At 44.5% G+C, this 18,040-nt stretch overlaps 1 protein-coding gene across 2 annotated transcripts; it reads left to right on the forward strand.

The window, feature by feature from the left end:
- The first annotated feature begins 269 nt into the window (after window positions 1–269).
- On the forward strand, window positions 270–14,842 carry CTSE (cathepsin E). Of its 2 annotated transcripts, XM_004028273.5 has the most exons (9): window positions 270–392; window positions 1,070–1,226; window positions 1,860–1,977; window positions 2,960–3,078; window positions 7,978–8,177; window positions 10,211–10,333; window positions 11,455–11,596; window positions 11,698–11,796; window positions 13,757–14,842. In XM_004028273.5, exons 1-9 carry the CDS (start codon window positions 325–327, stop codon window positions 13,919–13,921), a joined length of 1,191 nt encoding a protein of 396 aa, XP_004028322.3. In that variant the 5' UTR covers window positions 270–324; the 3' UTR covers window positions 13,922–14,842. The 2 variants fall into 2 exon arrangements, with proteins under 2 accessions (XP_004028322.3, XP_004028323.3); XM_004028274.5 differs by lacking the exon at window positions 11,455–11,596 and having other exon boundaries at window positions 13,757–14,801.
- Window positions 14,843–18,040: the final 3,198 nt, after the last annotated feature.

Raw genomic sequence — 18,040 nt, forward strand, 5'->3', positions numbered from 1 at the left:
CTGCCCTCCGGGTTCATTAACAGGGTTTCTTGGGGTCAGAGGAGGTGCCAAGGCCCTGAGAGAAGCCAAGCCCCAGAGGACCCCCAAGTTCTCCCCGCAGACTCATATTCCTCTTGTAGGTGGGAAAGGGACGGGGAGGTGGAGGGGGAACGCCCTGTTCAACACGCTGTATTTACTCTGGGCATGGCTAATGACTCCAGGGCCTTATCATTCGGCCCTCAGACTGGGCTGGGCAGGTCTGAGAGTTAGGGAAAGTCCATTCCCACTGCCCTCGGGGAGAGAAGAAAGGACGGGGCAAGGGAGAAGCTGCTGGTCGGACCCACAATGAAAACGCTCCTTCTTTTGCTGCTGGTGCTCCTGGAGCTGGGAGAGGCCCAAGGATCCCTTCACAGGTGAGGAGACGTCCCCGCACTGTGTTCAGCTGAGTAGTCCCCTGCCCTGCAACTCAGGGCTGCTCTGGGGTAGGAAAGCTGATGGGGAGGTGGAGAGGAGGAGAAGCTGAGGGCTTGCGTCAATGCATGGAAGAGGCTTACCCAGTGGCCGCCTGTGTATGGCCTTAATCTCCAGTCCTCAACAAGTCATCCTGCCTCCACCTCCTGCCTCCACCTCCACGGAGGTGCCTTCCCAAGTCCCAGGGGATCTTCTTGTGTTGCACAAGAGCAGGAACCTGCAGTTGTGGTTTGTAGCTCAAAGCGCCCCAGGACTTCCCCAGGGGACTGACCGTCGCTGTCCCCAAGAGTTTTTCTGTCCCTTTAAATCAGCCCTTCGTGATGTTCATGTAAAACTGTAGACCGCCCCACATCTCCCATTTTCCTAGATCTCAAAGAGCTCAGCTCCAGGAGGGGAGCCTTTTCCACTCTAAGATTCTAAGACTCTATAGGGCAGAGATGAGGCCAGGCAGGCTGAGTGGCAGAGAGGACGCTGATCCAACCTGTATCCTGCGTGCTGTCTTGCAGATCCCCCCCTCCCACCACATCTTCTCTAGTTGGCCCCTGAGAAAATGGGACGAGAATGGGGGGAAGAGGGAGGCAGAAGTACATCTCCTGCTCACATGGGGGTTTGTCTCCAGGGTGCCCCTCAGGAGGCATCCGTCCCTCAAGAAGAAGCTGCGGGCACGGAGCCAGCTCTCTGAGTTCTGGAAATCCCATAATTTGGACATGATCCAGTTCACCGAGTCCTGCTCAATGGACCAGAGTGCCAAGGAACCCCTCATCAACTACTTGGATGTGAGGCCTCCTGGGGTCAGGGCTGGGGAGAGGTGGGAGCAGGAGGAAGGCCCAGCATTAGGGCATGGCCAGTGCCACATCAGTAGCACTGAAGGCCATTGTGGATTTCTTCACTTGGATGATGATCCATGGGGACTGATTCCCTGGGTCCCCATGGAGTTGGCTAAGCAGGCCCCCATGTACCCAAATGTCAGAGTTCTCTGCAGAAGGAAAGGGCTGGGAGTGAAAGCATCATCCCACACTGAAGGCCCCTGCTTCTGCTCTCAGCCGGGCAGCTTACTGGCTGTGTACCCTTAGGCAAGCTACTTAACCTCTCCCAGCCCCAGTTCCCTGGTCTGTAAAACAGATGGTTCTTCCTCCACTGCCTCTCCTACAATGTATTTATAAGAATCAGGTTAGTGCAAGTAAAATCAAATGAAGTAGCCAGAGGCTTGGTTTGATTTCCTCCCTCATGGCCATTTCTCTGCTCCTTTTACCTTTTATTTTCCAGCGTTGCCACTTCCTAGGCTCTGTAAACTCCAGTCTGTAATACCCCAGGCTCTGGCCCCTGGGAGCTTTCCCTTGGCTTCCTGGTGAGCTCCCTTGTTCCTCCCCACCACCCACACCCTCTTTCCTTCTCACTCTTCCTTGCAGATGGAATACTTCGGCACTATCTCCATTGGCTCCCCACCACAGAACTTCACTGTCATCTTTGACACTGGCTCCTCCAACCTCTGGGTCCCCTCTGTGTACTGCACTAGCCCAGCCTGCAGTAAGTGGGGCCAGGAGCACCAGCAGAAAATGTCTGGGGGCTAGTTCTGGGAGGCCAAGCCTGGTACTCTGGGGAAGGGGGGCTTAGGTTCCAGAAAGTGGCCATCCCTGCCACACCAGCTTCCACTCTCCATCTTTGAGTCGGCCGTGGAACTGCTTATAGCAGAGATAGAGCAAAGCCAAGGAAAAACTAAAATGTGGCTGCTGTCCAAGATAGCAACTTTCATACTGATCAGAATTAATAGAAAGAAAGCCATTGAAAAGAGAAATCTTTGACATAATGACTCACTTCCTTTGGAACACCCAAAGGAATGTAGGGGAAGTTTAATTTAATTGGTTATTTCTGAGCAGGGAGGTGAGTCGGGTTCTAGTGTAGATAGTCTGCTTGTTTCAAGGAGGCTTGGTAGCCTTATCTCCTGGTGCACAGAGGTGGGGCTGGTGGGGCACAATGGCATGGGTGGGTCCATTTGTCCAGAGGTAACTCAGAAGTTTCAGTGAGGATTGGAAAAGAAGAGCTACAGAAAGATGTCTTGTTCGATACAGGACAAGTCCCAGAGACAGAATGTCTCTGGAAATCCCAAGGCTAGAGATGTCCATCGGTTGGGAGAAAAGTTGGGAGTAATTTCCTGGGGCAATTGTTTATCCCTGAGTTTCTTTTGAAGCCAACCTCTGACCCACAATGGGTGGCAGGGACTGTGGCTGGCGCCTGATAAATGGCACTTATCTTGGTGTGCCTCATGAGGTCATTGTGGACAATCAGGTTTGCTCAGGGATAGCTATTTGGTCCCCAGTTAGGCCACATCTGTAGCTAGAGGGAAACGTAGTTGCTCATTAGGGAGGGGCATCGCCAGGCTTCTAGGGGCCCCCACTCAGTGTTGAGAGCTGAGGGAAGAGACCCTGCCGCTCTGGGGCTGGGTGGCATTAGGGCAGGGATGCAGCCAGTGAGCCGATGGCATAGACAAGAGCAGGGCATTTCTTTCCAGAGACGCACAGCAGGTTCCAGCCTTCCCAGTCCAGCACATACAGCCAGCCGGGTCAATCTTTCTCCATTCAGTATGGAACCGGGAGCTTGTCCGGGATCATTGGAGCCGACCAAGTCTCTGTGAGTGCAAGTCCTTCATTTTTTCTCTCTTGGACAGAAACTTGGGAGACTTATTCAGAGGTCTTACATTTCAAATCTGCCTCAGGAATGGGTGGAAACAGGGGTGAGCACTAACTTCTAGGAGAAAGGGTGAGCAACGCTCCCCACCTGAGATGGTGGCAGTGGGTCAGTCTGCACAGCATGCTGGGCCCTGGGGGAGAGCAGCGCAGGGGGACTCTGGCAGGAAGCAGTGCCCAGTGCACAAAGCCTGGTGGCAGGGTGCACAGCTGGATCTCCAGTCTCTAGGGCATTGAGGAGATAAAACCAGGTCTCCGTCTTGAAGGATAAAGAAGTCCACACCAGGGGGAGAGATTTGGACTCAGTAACATAAGGGGGCAAGGTCTGAAATGGGAGTCCAATCACAGAGGCAAGGCAGAAGCCCAGTTGTCCAAAGGCCAAGGTCCAAACTGAACTCAGTGCTGAACTCATGAGCTGTTCCTCAAACTCCCTCTGACCTCTGACCCTCTGACTCCCTCTGAAGTCCTATGGGTCCTAGAACTATGGGAATCAGACAAATGTGGGGACAGAGAGCCAGGTACTTTTTCAGGCTTATAGACAGCAATATATGCCTGGGCCTTGGGAGAAAGAGAGGTTGACCTACTCCTGGTGAGCGTTGGTCCGAGGGGTATTCCCGAGGCCAGCAGGGCACAGCCTTCATCAACATCCCTTAGGGTGGGTGGAGTAGGACATATTATCAACTGAAAGAACGCCAGAAGCAGAAAAACACCATCTATGTAAAAATATCATACAGATAAAACAATGTACTGTATTTTCTATTGGAACTATGTATGCGTGTGTATACACACATTACATGTATAATATATAATATCCATATATGAATATATGTAATATACAGTATATTTGTATATATAATATATACCCATCTGTATATATTATATAGATACAATATGTAACATATTATAGTATATAATAATTGCATAATTATATTATATAATATATGTTATATATTATATAATTGATATAATATGTAATACATTACATTAATATATGTTATATAATATATTATAGAATATAATTAATATAATGTATTATATTAATAATATAGTATGTGTTATATAATATGTTAATATGTTGTATGTAATAATATATTACATAATATATTAATCTATTATATAATAGATTAACCTATTACATAATATATTAACATAATATATTACATAATATATTAATTTATTATATAATAGATTAACATAATATATGTAATGTGTATATATTATGTTATATATAAGATTCTATATATATTATGACATATACATATATATTATATATCTAATTACATATAATATATATATAAAAGTAAAAATGACTATTTAGAAGGCTACATCCCTAACTGATCATCACAATAACCTCTGAGATGCAGGGAAGGGACTGAAATTAGCATAGAAAGGGGAATTCGAGCCTATAGCTTGTCACTTATCTGTTTGCTCACCTGGCTGGTGTAGGGCAGCAGCCAAGCCCACAGCAATGTCAGCTGCATTGCTCCTTCCCTCAGTTTTTCTGGCTCCAGGGCCAGGTGTGCACTTACCTCTGTAACAAATCATCAGCTTTTGCTGCATAACATCCCCATCACTGAGGTTGGAGACTTGGGGACAGTGAGAGAACAATGTGGGTTCCAGTCCACCCTCACCCTCATGGGTTCCAACTGGCCATTTTTCTGCCACTTGACATCTATCTTCCCTTTCTGCTGTGCAAACTGTAGACTGCTGCTGCAGCATTAGGACAGAAACAATATCCTAAAGTACACTGTTTAACTAGCACCCACAGTTGCATATAATCAATATCTATATCCACATCATTATAGCTATATCTATAATCTATAGTACCTCTTAATGGTTCTGCTTCTCTTATCAAACCCTGACTGACATAATAAAGATATGACATGTGAAAATTTGTAGATGAAGCTGATGCAGCCCTTAAAGGGATCATTTAGCCTAAAATGCATGTGTTGTTAATAGAAATGCTAATGATCAATTATCTAAGCTCCTATTTCAAGAAATGAGTAACAAGAAAATGAGCAAACCGTAAACAAACAATAGCAAATCAAACCCAAAGAAATCAAAAGGAAGGAAATAATAAAGAGTAGAATGGGACACTAATGAAATAGAGAAATCACACAGTACAGAAAATTAACAAAGCCAAGAATGAACTCTTTGCAAAGAGTAATAAAATTGGTTAGCCTCTCACATGACTAAATAAGAGAAAAGAAAGAAAATACAACTTAACAATGTTAGAAATGAGAAAGAGAACATTAGTAAAGTTATCAAGAATAATTTTATATTGATAAATTTTACAGTTTTCAAAAAATCAGCAAATGCCTTGAGAAATACAGCATTCCAAAACTGATGCAAAAACAAAAAATAGAAAATGTGAATCTTTTAAAGATATACTCTGTTATTAAAAAATCTTTCCACAAAGAAAACTCCACGAAGAAAAGCCTCACTGATAAATTCTCTCAACACTAAAAAAAAATCAGTCTTTCACAAACTCTTCCAGATATTTGACAAAGTAAAAACACTTTATAACTCATTTTATGAAACCAGCATAACTTTAATAATGAAACTTGAAAAGGACATTATAACAAAAGAAAATATAAAATTACAGACCAATCTTTCTCTCATGAATATAGATGCGAAAGTTCTAAATGAAATACTAGCAAATAAAATCTTTTGGTATATAAAAAGATCATACCAAGGGTCATCTTTCCAGGAATTTATCATTTAACAGAATAAAAGGAGAAAAATCATATGACCAATATGATTACATTAGTAGGTTAATAACATTCAATATCTATTCATGACTTCCAGAAAAACTCTTAGCAAACTAGGAGTAGAAAGTAACTCCCTTAATCTGATAAAAATGAAGGGCTTCATCTAAAAGAAGCCCACAGCAAACTTTATACTTAATGGTGAATTGTTGAGAGACTTCTCCATAAGATCAAGAATGAGACAAGGGCACTCAATCTCACCACTTCTATTCAACATTGTACTGAAAATCCTAGCCAGTGCAACAAGGCAAGAAAAAAGAAATAAAGAACATTAAGATGGAAAAGGAAGAAATAACTCTGTCAATATTAATGTATGACAAGATTCTATAAGTAGAAAATCCAAAAATATCTACAGAAAGGATATTGGGATTAATATGTGAACTTAGCGAAGTTGCTGGATATGAGGTCAACATAAAAAAATCATCTGGGGCCAGGCATGGTGGCTCACGCCTGTAATCCCAGCACTTTGGGAGGCTGAGGCAGGTGGATCACGAGGTCAGGAGTTTGAGACCAGCCTGACCAACATGGTGAAAACCTATCTCTACTAAAAATACAAAAATTAGCCAGGCGTGGTGGCACATGCCTGTAGTCCCAGCTACTCAGGAGGCTGAGGCAGAAGAATTGCTTGAACCCAGGAGGTGGAGGTTGCAGTGAGCCAAGATCATGCCATGGCACTCCAGCCTGGGTGACAGAGTGAGACTCCATCTCAAAAAAAATCATTTGGATTTATATATACAGGTTGTGGATCCTTAACCCAAATGCTTGGGACCAGAAGCCTTTTAGATTTCAAATTTTTTCAGATTTTGAAATATTTGCATTATACTTACCAGTTTAGTATCCCAAATCTGAAAATCCATAATCTGTAATGCTCCAATGAGCATTTTCTTTGAGCCTCATGTTGGCACTCAAAAAGTTTTGGATTTTGAAGCATTTCAGTTTCAGATTTTCAGATTTGTGATGCTCAACCTGTAGCAAGTAAAACAAATGGCAAATAGATTTTTAATGACACTATTTATAACACTATCAAAACCATCAGCTACTTTGATGTAAATTTAACAAAAAATGTGCGAGAACTCTACTCTGATAATAGCAAACATTACTAAATAAAAGTAAAAGACTTGCATAAAAATCACAAACATTAATGAATAAAATTAAAAGAAGACCTGTATTGAAAACTAAACCATGCTCATAGATTGAATGACTCTGTTTCATTAAAAAGTCAAATTTTTTCAAATTGGTCTATAGAACCAATTTTATTCCAATCAAAACAACAGCATTTTTTCTTAGAAATTAGCAAACTGATTCTAACATTTATATGGTATGTAATACACCAATACAATCTTGCTGAAGAAAAACACTGGTAAATATTAAGATTTATTATAAAATTACAGTAATGTAGACGTGTGGTGTTGGCACAGAATTTAAAAAATAAACAAATGTAACAGAACAGAAAATACAAAACTATCAACACAGTCATCTGACTTGCGTTGAACATGATACTGCAGTATGTGGAGGAAATGATGGTATATTTATTAAATAGTGCCAGGTCATATGAATATCCAGATAGAAAAAAATAAATCTTAACTCCTACCTTACACATTATCACATTTCATATAGGTTCCAGATCTCAACGTGAAAACTAAACAATAAAGCTTTTAGAAGAAAACATCAGAAAATGTTTTCATGACCTTAAGGTAGGCAAAATTTTCTGAAACAAGTTACAAAAAAACAGTGTACAATAAGCACAATGATGAGTGACAGAAGCCAGATACCAAGGAGTTCATATGGGATGATTCCATTTATATAAAATCCAAAAAATAGGCAAAACCAACATGTTATTAGAAGTCAGGAGACTGGCTCTTCTTGAGGAGGGGCGCAATGATTGGCAGGTGCATGAGGGCTTCTGAGGTTTGGAATGTCCTGTTTTTTGGGAATATAGCAAGCATCTTTGTGCTCATTTAGTCAAGGAAAGTTGGGAAGGAGAAGCATTAGCTTCAAGACAGAGGAAAATCCAGGAGTCAAACCCTTTGCCAGCAATCCCCTGTGCCATTCTCCTGTGGGCTTTCTCCTACCAGGTGGAAGGACTAACCGTGGTTGGCCAGCAGTTTGGAGAAAGTGTCACAGAGCCAGGCCAGACCTTTGTGGATGCAGAGTTTGATGGAATTCTGGGCCTGGGATACCCTTCCTTGGCTGTGGGAGGAGTGACTCCAGTGTTTGACAACATGATGGCTCAGAACCTGGTGGACTTGCCGATGTTTTCTGTCTACATGAGCAGGTAAGGCCCATCAAGTCTGTGAAGTTAAGGTCAGTTATAACTACAGGGAGACAACACGTACACTTGACTTAGCAGTCAAAAGACCTGGTTTAGGTAGCTTGGTCCATTATCAGCTGTGTGATCTTAGTCAAAACATTTAACCTGAATATTGAGAAAATGGGATTTGCTTCATCAAGTAGCTGTAAAAACACTTTGTAAACTCTGCTACACTGGCTTAAATTTAAGGAATCTCTGGGATTAGTTCTTCATTGATGCTGTCACTAAATATCAAGCTCCTATTATATGCTGATTATGATGCTCACATTGGGGACCCAGTGAAACACGAAAGACAGTACCTGCAGGAGGAGGAGGCAGAAAAAAATGAAAAGCTGACAATAAAATAATTGCATGCTGATGGATGAATAAACAAAATGTGGCATATCCAAATAATCAAATATTATTCAGCCTTAAAAAGGAAGAAAATTCTGAGACATGCTACAACATAGAAGAAACTTGAGGACATAATGCTAAGTGAAATAAGCTAGTCACAAAAAGACAAATACTGTATGATTCCACTTAGGTGAGGTACCTAGACTAGTCAAATTCATAGGCAGAAAGTAGACTGCCAGTTGCCAGAGCCTGGGGAGGGGAAGTGAGGAATTCTTAAACCCTTGTTGATGGCCTAATGGGTATAAAGTTCCAGTTCTGTAAAATGAAAGGTCTGGATTTTACAACAGTGTGAACATACTTAACACTACTGAATTGTAGACTCAAAAATGGGTAAGATAGTACATTTTATGTTACATATTTTTACAACAATTTTTGAAAATTGCGCATTGTTTTTGGAAAAGGTCATGAGGCTCACCTGTTTCTAGGCACTCTTGCCCGGCATCCTTGGAGGGTCATCTCCGCTTCCTCCTTACACAGGAAGGTGATTTCTGACCTTGCTGACTTTTTCCAGCTCAGACCTGGCCTGTGTTCACACTGTCTCAGCATAAGCCCATTCCTCTCATTCCCCTCTCCCACATGGAGGGTCCTGGATTTTCCCTATCAAGCTATGTTTCCTCTCCAGCATGACGGCACTCAGGACCAGGCCTAGGCAGAGCTGTGAGTAAGAGAGGCAGGTTGTCTAGACACCTCTCCTTCCCCTTGCAGAACTTCCTTCTCCCGTCACCTGGGAAAAGTGGGCTGTAATGGGGAATATCAAGGCTTGGCAGTCAGACTGGCCTGGATTTGAATCCTGCCACTTACATTGCTTCATCTTACTGAGGCTCAGTTTCTTCCACGGACCACTAGGTTGATGTGAGTTAAATAAGTTTAGATAGATAAAATCCCCACTACACAGCCTTGTACCAAGGTAATCAACAAATGTGAGTTCCTTTCCCCACTCCCTCTGTAAAACCACTGTCCTAAAATTCCTACAGGTATTCACTTCTCTCCCTCTTTACCACCCTGATTTCAGTTTTGTATCTTTCTGATCCTTTTCCTCCTCAAAATGAATCTGTCTTAGGTCCTATTTCTCCAGAATCCTGCTAGGTTCCAGAACATAATCTGAGAAATCAATACCAATGAAAATAAGTTTTCAGGCTCTAGTAAGTCATGATACATTCATATTAGCCTCTTTGCCTTAACATAAGGAGTGAATAACACAAAAACGCCAGGCACTGTCACAACCATAGTGGGGAAGATACTTTGGGAAAAGGTGTCTTTGGGGGTTGCTTCAAGTCACACACTGTATACCCACCCAGGATTGTCCTGGCCTTGGTTCTGAATGACAGACCTGCTGGCCCCATTTCCCACCTCCTTAACCTTTTTATCCAAGAAGCAGAAGCACATTCACAAATGGTCAAGGGGAGTTGTTTCTAACCTTGTGTCAAAAAGGCCCAGACCAATTCACTTGCAGTAGTCAGAGTCCCGGTCTCAAAGCCCAGACTGATGTTTCTGCCTACCTGCGTGCTTGGCATGAGACCAAGAAGCAAAGGGTCCTAGCTGAGGCTCACCCCTAGAGTTTTGCAGCGGCCCTTCCTGGACAGTTTGTCTTTCTCTCCATATAGTAACCCAGAAGGTGGTGCGGGGAGCGAGCTGATTTTCGGAGGCTACGACCACTCCCATTTCTCTGGGAGCCTGAATTGGGTCCCAGTCACCAAGCAAGCTTACTGGCAGATTGCACTGGATAAGTGAGTATTCCCCATGAAGTAGTGACAGTACTAGGGGTAAACTCAAAAGAGGCACAACTCAAACCGAATTAACTGAAAAACCACTGGTCACTAGCAGAGGATGCCAGAAGCTTACTGTGGTTAGAAGTATGGAGGTGCTGAGCAAGTGTGCAGGAAGGGACCTCTGTAACCAGGGCAGCAGACACAGCTTCCTTCCTTGTACACGTGGTGTGATTTTAACTCAACAGACAGTCAATACCAGTACACAGCCTGCTCCCCTTTGTTCTTTTAACATTAACACACAAGGCAAGGGATGAGTAACATGGGGGGTTGCACAGGTGAATTGGACTCAGATCTTGCCCTCAAAAAACTTGTACAGAAGATGAGATGCACCCAAACCACTATCCTGTAAAATTGAAGGTGGTCAGTGCTCCAAGAGAGGTGCCACCAATGTGGTCCAGCAGACAGGCATGACCGCTTCTATCTGAATGCTCCAGTGCATCATGGAGGGGGTTACATTGAAACTGAGCTAGGAAATATATACAATATCTGGGCACGAAGCAATTGGGGAAGTGGGACTACATGCCTGCCTCACACCTAGCGCCGTGCTAGACAATGCAGGAATTGGAAAAGTGTAGTTCAAGTTTCAATTCAGCTAGGATTGAGTTCCTGCAAGGTACCAGGCATTAGGAATGCAAAAAATAAAAGGCCTCAGTGCTCACTGTCTATTGAGGGTTTTTCAAACTGTAGGAATTCACCTATTTATGGGTCATGACATCATTTTAGAAGATCCTGACCTGACCAGGCGTGGTGGCTCACACCTGTAATCCCAGGACTTTGGGAAGCCGAGGCAGGTGGATCACAAGGTCAAGAGATTGAGACGCCTACATTTTTTGATGAATTGGAATACAGTAGAAAATACCAGAGTGCACTTCAATTGCATGAATGGGTGTGTGTGTGCACTGGGTCAAGAAGTAAACAGATTTCTTCCTATGGATCTCAGTAGAAAACAATTGAGGAACACTCATATGGTGGGTGGAAATCATTGATGTGTTCCAGGCATTGGAGAGCCCAAAAAAGAGTGGGAGTTTCCTAGGAGCCAGGGGAGGGAAGGTGGGCCGACCACAACCCTGTCCCCTCAGCATCCAGGTGGGAGGCACTGTGATGTTCTGCTCCGAGGGCTGCCAGGCCATTGTGGACACAGGGACTTCCCTCATCACTGGCCCTTCCGACAAGATCAAGCAGCTGCAAAACGCCATTGGGTCAGCCCCCGTGGATGGAGAAGTGAGTGCCTGCCTGGGCAAGGGAGTGGTGGGGACAGGAGAGCCAGGCCTTCTCTTGGGAGGTGGGAAGGCTCTAAACGGATCCTCCGTATTGGGTTTTAGTATGCTGTGGAGTGTGCCAACCTTAACGTCATGCCGGATGTCACCTTCACCATCAACGGAGTCCCCTATACCCTCAGCCCAACTGCCTACACCCTACTGGTAAGAACTGTTTCCTTATTCTGCAGGCCACAGGGCCCTCCCCACATGCCTGCCACTTCCCCTTTTCAATCGCCTGCACTTTGCCCGCCTTTACCCTAAGCCCCGCCCCACGTTGTTCTGCTCTGATGTGGCATTCCCTCTGGGAGGGACGCAGCTGCCTGTGGTGGAAAGACCACGGGGCTTGTTCTAATTTCCAGTTCTGCCATGAAGCAGTAGTGAACTTCAGGCAAGCCATTTAAGGAAGTCTTCTGATATTGCCATGTAGGGCTTTTCCACTGACAAAGTTTAATCTCCTCAACCACCAGGTCAGACTGGAGCTATTACTATCTCATTTTATAGGTGAGAATATCAAGACTCAGAGAGTCAAATAAATGGTTCAAGATATGAGCTGTTTGCAGGGAGGAGTGGACAATAAGATTATATTTGTTCTAACTTCAAATTAACATTCCTCCTCTAGCAAGAAAATGTCTTTTGTTGCAGTAAATTCTCAAGTTTGTAGGGTGAAGTAGAAAGGGAACTCCTAGACCTTTTGGACACCTATGAGCACCTCACACCACAGCTGGTCTGAATTTTCAGCATTGTAGGTATTCGGCACCACACTTCAACACACTAATTTTTCCAAGAGTCACTCACAGCATCAGGGTGACTGCATCAGAAGAGGGGTGCTAAGGTATAGACTGAGGGCTTCAGCCCTACCCCTAAGCCTCTATTAACTCCTTCCCAAAGCCACCAACAGACAATCCAAATAAAAACAACTGTTTGCTTTAAAACACAGCTTCATGGTAAGTCCCCTAAGCTCCTGCCACATAGGGATTATGGAGCTGCCACACTGAACACCACACTGAGGACCAGTGAGACATTTAGACTGAGCCCTGTTCATCAGTCCACATGCCCATCAACACCCCAGCACACCCACACTCTCACCTTCCCCCGTGTGAGTTGAGTCCCTGCCCAGGTGGAAATCATTGATGTGCTCCAGGTGCTGGAGAGCCCAAAAAAGAGTGGGAGTTTCCTAGAAGCCAGGGGAGGGGAGGTGTGTGGTTCTTTCCTGGTATGGTGAGTGGTTCTTTTAGAAGATCATTTTAGAAGATCATGACCTGACCTTGCATGGTGACTCACACCTGTAATCCCAGGACTTTGGGAGGCCGAGGCGGGTGGATCACAAGGTCTTGTGCTGGTTCTTTCGCAGTACAGTGCGTGGTTCTTTCCCACCAGCAGATTTCAATCAGAGCCACCTTGATCCATCAAAACTGCTGTAAAAATTTTGACTTTTCACGTCCTTCCTCTCAAGAAGTCTCCCTGAGCCCTCTGCAAATTTTCCCACACCCTCATCAGCAACTTCAAATTTCAAATCATTGTTGGAAAGACCACACTTGCCTGGTAGAGCACGTCTTTGCCAAACTAAAAATTAGATTGGAGAAGGTGACACTCTTCTCTTGAACAAGGGATGCCTACTTGCCTCATCTAAAGAGGGTCACTCAAATGTTTGTTTCCAGAACATCAACAAGAAAATAGCAGTGGATAGCCGCTAACAGAGTTCTTTCTCTCCCTTAAGAAAAACTAAGCTGAGCTTCACCAGAAACTAAAGAAACCAGAATTTAAACCAAGGTCTTCCAGTGCCAACCCTTTTGCTCTTCTAGCCATGCAGCAAGGGTTTCCCAGTTGTAAAATGATGGTGACGGGGGTAGGTGGGAGTATATAACAGATGAACAGTTCTCAAAATTGTAGAACATAGACCCCAGGCCCATAAGAATGGACTTGTGCAGACAAACACTTTATTAAGCAACCTAGGGTAGGGACATATGAAGCAGGAGGAAGAACCCACCGACCAAAATGGTGGAACCCACCAGCTGTCCAAGGCCACCCAGTGCCAGCCACCACCACCACACAGGCAGCCTCCAGGCAGTACTACTACCTTCTTCCCCCGTATGTCATTTGCATCCTTCTTTCCAACCCACAGGACTTCGTGGATGGAATGCAGTTCTGCAGCAGCGGCTTTCAAGGACTTGACATCCACCCTCCAGCTGGGCCCCTCTGGATCCTGGGGGATGTCTTCATTCGACAGTTTTACTCAGTCTTTGACCGTGGGAATAACCGTGTGGGACTGGCCCCAGCAGTCCCCTAGGGAGGGGCCTTGTGTCTGTGCCTGCCTGTCTGACAGGCCTTGAATATGTTAGGTTGGGGCATTCTTTACACCTACAAAAAGTTATTTTCCAGAGAATGTAGCTGTTTCCAGGGTTGCAACTTGAATTAAGACCAAACAGAACATGAGAATACACACACACACACACACATATACACACACACACACTTCACACATACACACCACTCCCACCACCGTCATGATGGAGGAATTAAGTTATACATTCATATTTTGTATTGATTTTTGATTATGAAAATCAAAAATTTTCACATTTGATTATGAAAATCTCCAAACATACGCACAAGCAGAGATCATGGTATAATAAATCCCTTTGCAACTCCACTCAGCCCTGACAACCCATCCACACATGGCCAGGCCTGTTTATCTACACTGCTGCCCACTCCTCTCTCCAGCTCCACATGCTGTACCTGGATCATTCTGAAGCAAATTCCGAGCATTACATCATTTTGTCCATAAATATTTCTAACATCCTTAAATATACAATCGGAATTCAAGCATCTCCCATTGTCCCACAAATGTTTGGCTGTTTTTATAGTTGGATTGTTTGTATTAGGATTCAAGCAAGGCCCATATATTGCATTTATTTGAAATGTCTGTAAGTCTCTTTCCATCTACAGAGTTTAGCACATTTGAACGTTGCTGGTTGAAATCCCGAGGTGTCATTCGACATGGTTCTCTGAACTTATCTTTCCTATAAAATGGTAGTTAGATCTGGAGGTCTGATTTTGTGGCAAAAATACTTCCTAGGTGGTGCTGGGTACTTCTTGTTGCATCCTGTCAGGAGGCAGATAATGCTGGTGCCTCTCTATTGGTAATGTTAAGACTGCTGGGTGGGTTTGGAGTTCTTGGCTTTAATCATTCATTACAAAGTTCAGCATTTTACCTGATCGTTTCAGTGGTCATTGATGATCATTGCTGAGATCCACACTACAATTAGGGGAGGCAGAACAGGCGTTTTTCTAATTCTGCTATCCCTTTGGCATTTGTTAGTTGGAATTCTTCTGTAAAAAACATAGGCCGAGTGCAGTGGCTCACGCCTGTAATCCTAGCACTTTCGGAGGCCAAGGCAGGCAGATCATGAGGTCAAGAGATGGAGACTATCCTGGCCAACATGGTTAAACCCCTTCTCTACTAAAAATACAAAAATTAGCCAGGCATGGTGGCACGTGCCTGTAGTCCCAGCTACTCAGGAAGCTGAGGCAGGAGAATCGCTTGAACCCAGGAGACAGAGGCTGCAGTGAGCCAAGATCACGCCACTGCACTCCAGCCTGGCAACAGAGCGAGACTCCTTCTCAAAATAAAAAAATAATAATAATCTTTGGCTGGGCACGATGGCTCACGTCTGTCCCAGCACTCTGGGAAGCCGAGGAAGGAGGATTGCTTGAGCCCAGGGTGTCAAAGCTGCAGTGATCTATGACCTTGCTACTGTACTCCAATCTGGGTGATAGAGCAAGACCTTGTCTTGAAAACAAGATAAAACAAGATAAAATCTTTCCCTCATCAACCATTTGCCCAGGAAAGAAGACAATTACTTGGGGTTTTGTTTCCTTTGTTTACCAGTTTTCAGAATGAGTTGGTGCTATATTAAACACCAAAGAATTTTAGACATATTTGATGTGTTTCAACTCACCAGTTTTTTCTTTAATGCCAAATCACCCTATCTTTAGCCAGTGGGTGATCTTCAAATTAGTTCCTGTGAACTTTTCCAGCCCATCTTGCACACTTCCAGTCCCATATGTGGCATCAGCCATTGTTCCACAGAGTCCTGGTTCCTCAGTGGCCTCGGGTAATGACATCATGTCCCTAAGACACTCACCTCTCAGAGCTGTTGGGAAGAATCAATGATCTTACCTGGGTGGAAGCACCTGGCTAAGAGTGGTAACTTCCCTTCTGATTTGGGTGTCATCCTCAGAGTAGATCACAACTACACATCTGTACACATACATTTTTTGTTTGGTTTTTACTTTTATTTTCCTTTTTAAGGAAATTATTGCTTTTAAAGTCAATTTAGAACAGCCTGATACAAACAAGCTATGAAAGCAGTGTAGTAGAACAGTTAACAACACTGGCTCCGGAGTCAGGCAGGCTTGGATTTCATTCCTAGCATCAGTTGTGGGACTTCCGCACCTCAGTTTGTTCATCTGTCAAATGGGCATCATAATAGGAACTACAGTTGACCCCTGAACAACACAGGTTTGGACTTGCATGATTTCACTTATTCACAGATTTTATTTTTTCAACCAAAGGCAGATCAAAAATATAGCATTCAGCCAGTGCTGTGGCTCACACCTGTAATCCTAGCACTTTGGGAGGCTGAGGTGGGTGGATCACTTGAGGTCACGAGTTCGAGACCAGCCCGGTCAACATGGTGAAACCCCATCTCTACCAAAAATACAAAAATTACCTGGGCATAGTGGCAGGCGCCTGTAATCCCAGCTACTCGGGAGGATGAGGCAGGAGAATTGCTTGAACCCAGGGGGTGGAGGTTACAGTGAGCCAAGATCGTGCCACTGCACTCCAGCCTCAGCGACAGAGAGAGACTCCATCTCAAAAAAAAAAAAATACAGTATTCTCGGGGTGCAAAACCTATATGTGGGTTCTTCGGGGCCAACCGCAGGACTTGGGTGTGCTCAAATTTTAGTATACCTGGGGGTCCTGAAAGCAGTTCCCCACATATACCAAGGGACGACTGTGCTGCATGGGGTTATTGTGAGGATGCAATGACGTTGCACATACGTAAACATTTTACCTAGCTTACATGCCTGTGCTCATCAGGCCACAGACCTTCACTCTGCATAGGCGAGTCTCATAAAAGGCAGAAAGCCCTAGAATAAATGGCTTTATGATTTTTCATCTAAGACAAAGCACCCCAAGAGCCATGTGGGAGCCCATTGTCAGACAGCACCCCTGAGGGTTTTCGGAAGGGCCATTTCTGTGCAAGGGCTGCCCTGGCTGTTGAATGTGCTAGTCTGGTGCTGGCCAGGAGTCTGAGTAGTGGAGGCTGCAGTGTGAAAGTGATGCCTAAGCCACACAACATCATTCAGTCTTCACAACGACCCTGCTGGTTCTGCCACAGAAATCCTTCTGTGATCTTTTTCCTTGTCCCCACCCTCCAGCCATTACCTTTCACCAGAAATATTCCAGGAACATCCTGACAGTGATTCTCTCTCTTGCCCTCCGACAAACCAGTGCCTGATTGGTAAATATTTCTGAAGCCCAGCTCTAATCACATCCTTCCCCTGATGTACACTTCGCAATGGTGCCCCGCTGCACGCCAGATGCAATCCAAGCTGATGCAACTTCCAGGGTTCCCAGGGCTTTGCCTCAGTTTGACCACTTGTTCTCCCTGGACATCTAGTCTACCCTGCACCAAACGGAATCATCCCGATTTTCTTACTTGTACACTTAGTCTGAGGATTCCGTCTCCTCTGTTCATCAGAGGAACATGCTGTTTCCCCAAAATGACTCCCTTTCAATGAGTGTTAAGATGACAGTGAAAAGCTGTCAGACACAGTGCTGTGAGACACTAGACCGAAATCTCAGCCCATGGGATGCACTGTGAAGGTGCTCAGCTATGACTTGGAGCCCTTCCCGTACATTCTGTCTTCTGCCAGCCAGAGGTTCAGCATCTCCTCTCCCTAGCCCCACATCGTTTCTCTGCATATTGAGCCTGACTTCCTGCTCCATTCACCACACATCTGCACAATCCTATCCTCAGCATCCTTCAAGCTCCAATTCAAGTGCCTCCTTTCCATAAAGCCCTCTTCGACTTCTCCTAACTAGAACTAATCTCTCCTTCCTCTAAATCCCCACAACCCTTAAGCTGTGTTTCTTATGCCATTATTTGCTCCATGTTTTATTTCCACTGAAAAAATGCAATTCTCCATTTCTGCACCCCTGAAAGGATCTGAAAGGCTCAGATCATTGAATGAACACCTACAGGAGGAAAGGAAGGAAGCAGTGAGGATGAATACAGCGTCAGGGCCTCCTCTGCAGGGTCGAAGCTGGCGTCATTCTCCTCTGGAGCATGTGTCACAGGAACAGAAGGGAAATTGCTGACTTTTCATCCACGTGGCTGGA

Source organism: Gorilla gorilla, chromosome 1 (genome assembly GCF_029281585.2).
Source record: "Gorilla gorilla gorilla isolate KB3781 chromosome 1, NHGRI_mGorGor1-v2.1_pri, whole genome shotgun sequence".
Taxonomy (NCBI): domain Eukaryota; kingdom Metazoa; phylum Chordata; class Mammalia; order Primates; family Hominidae; genus Gorilla; species Gorilla gorilla.

Excerpts from the sequence above, each read along its gene's own strand:
- CTSE (XM_004028273.5), top strand. The coding sequence starts at position 325 with ATGAAAACGCTCCTTCTTTTGCTGCTGGTGCTCCTGGAGCTGGGAGAG. Across the intron at positions 1,227-1,859 it reads CCCTCATCAACTACTTGGAT|ATGGAATACTTCGGCACTAT; the intron begins GTGAGGCCTCCT and ends TCTTCCTTGCAG. Across the intron at positions 11,597-11,697 it reads CAGCCCCCGTGGATGGAGAA|TATGCTGTGGAGTGTGCCAA; the intron begins GTGAGTGCCTGC and ends ATTGGGTTTTAG.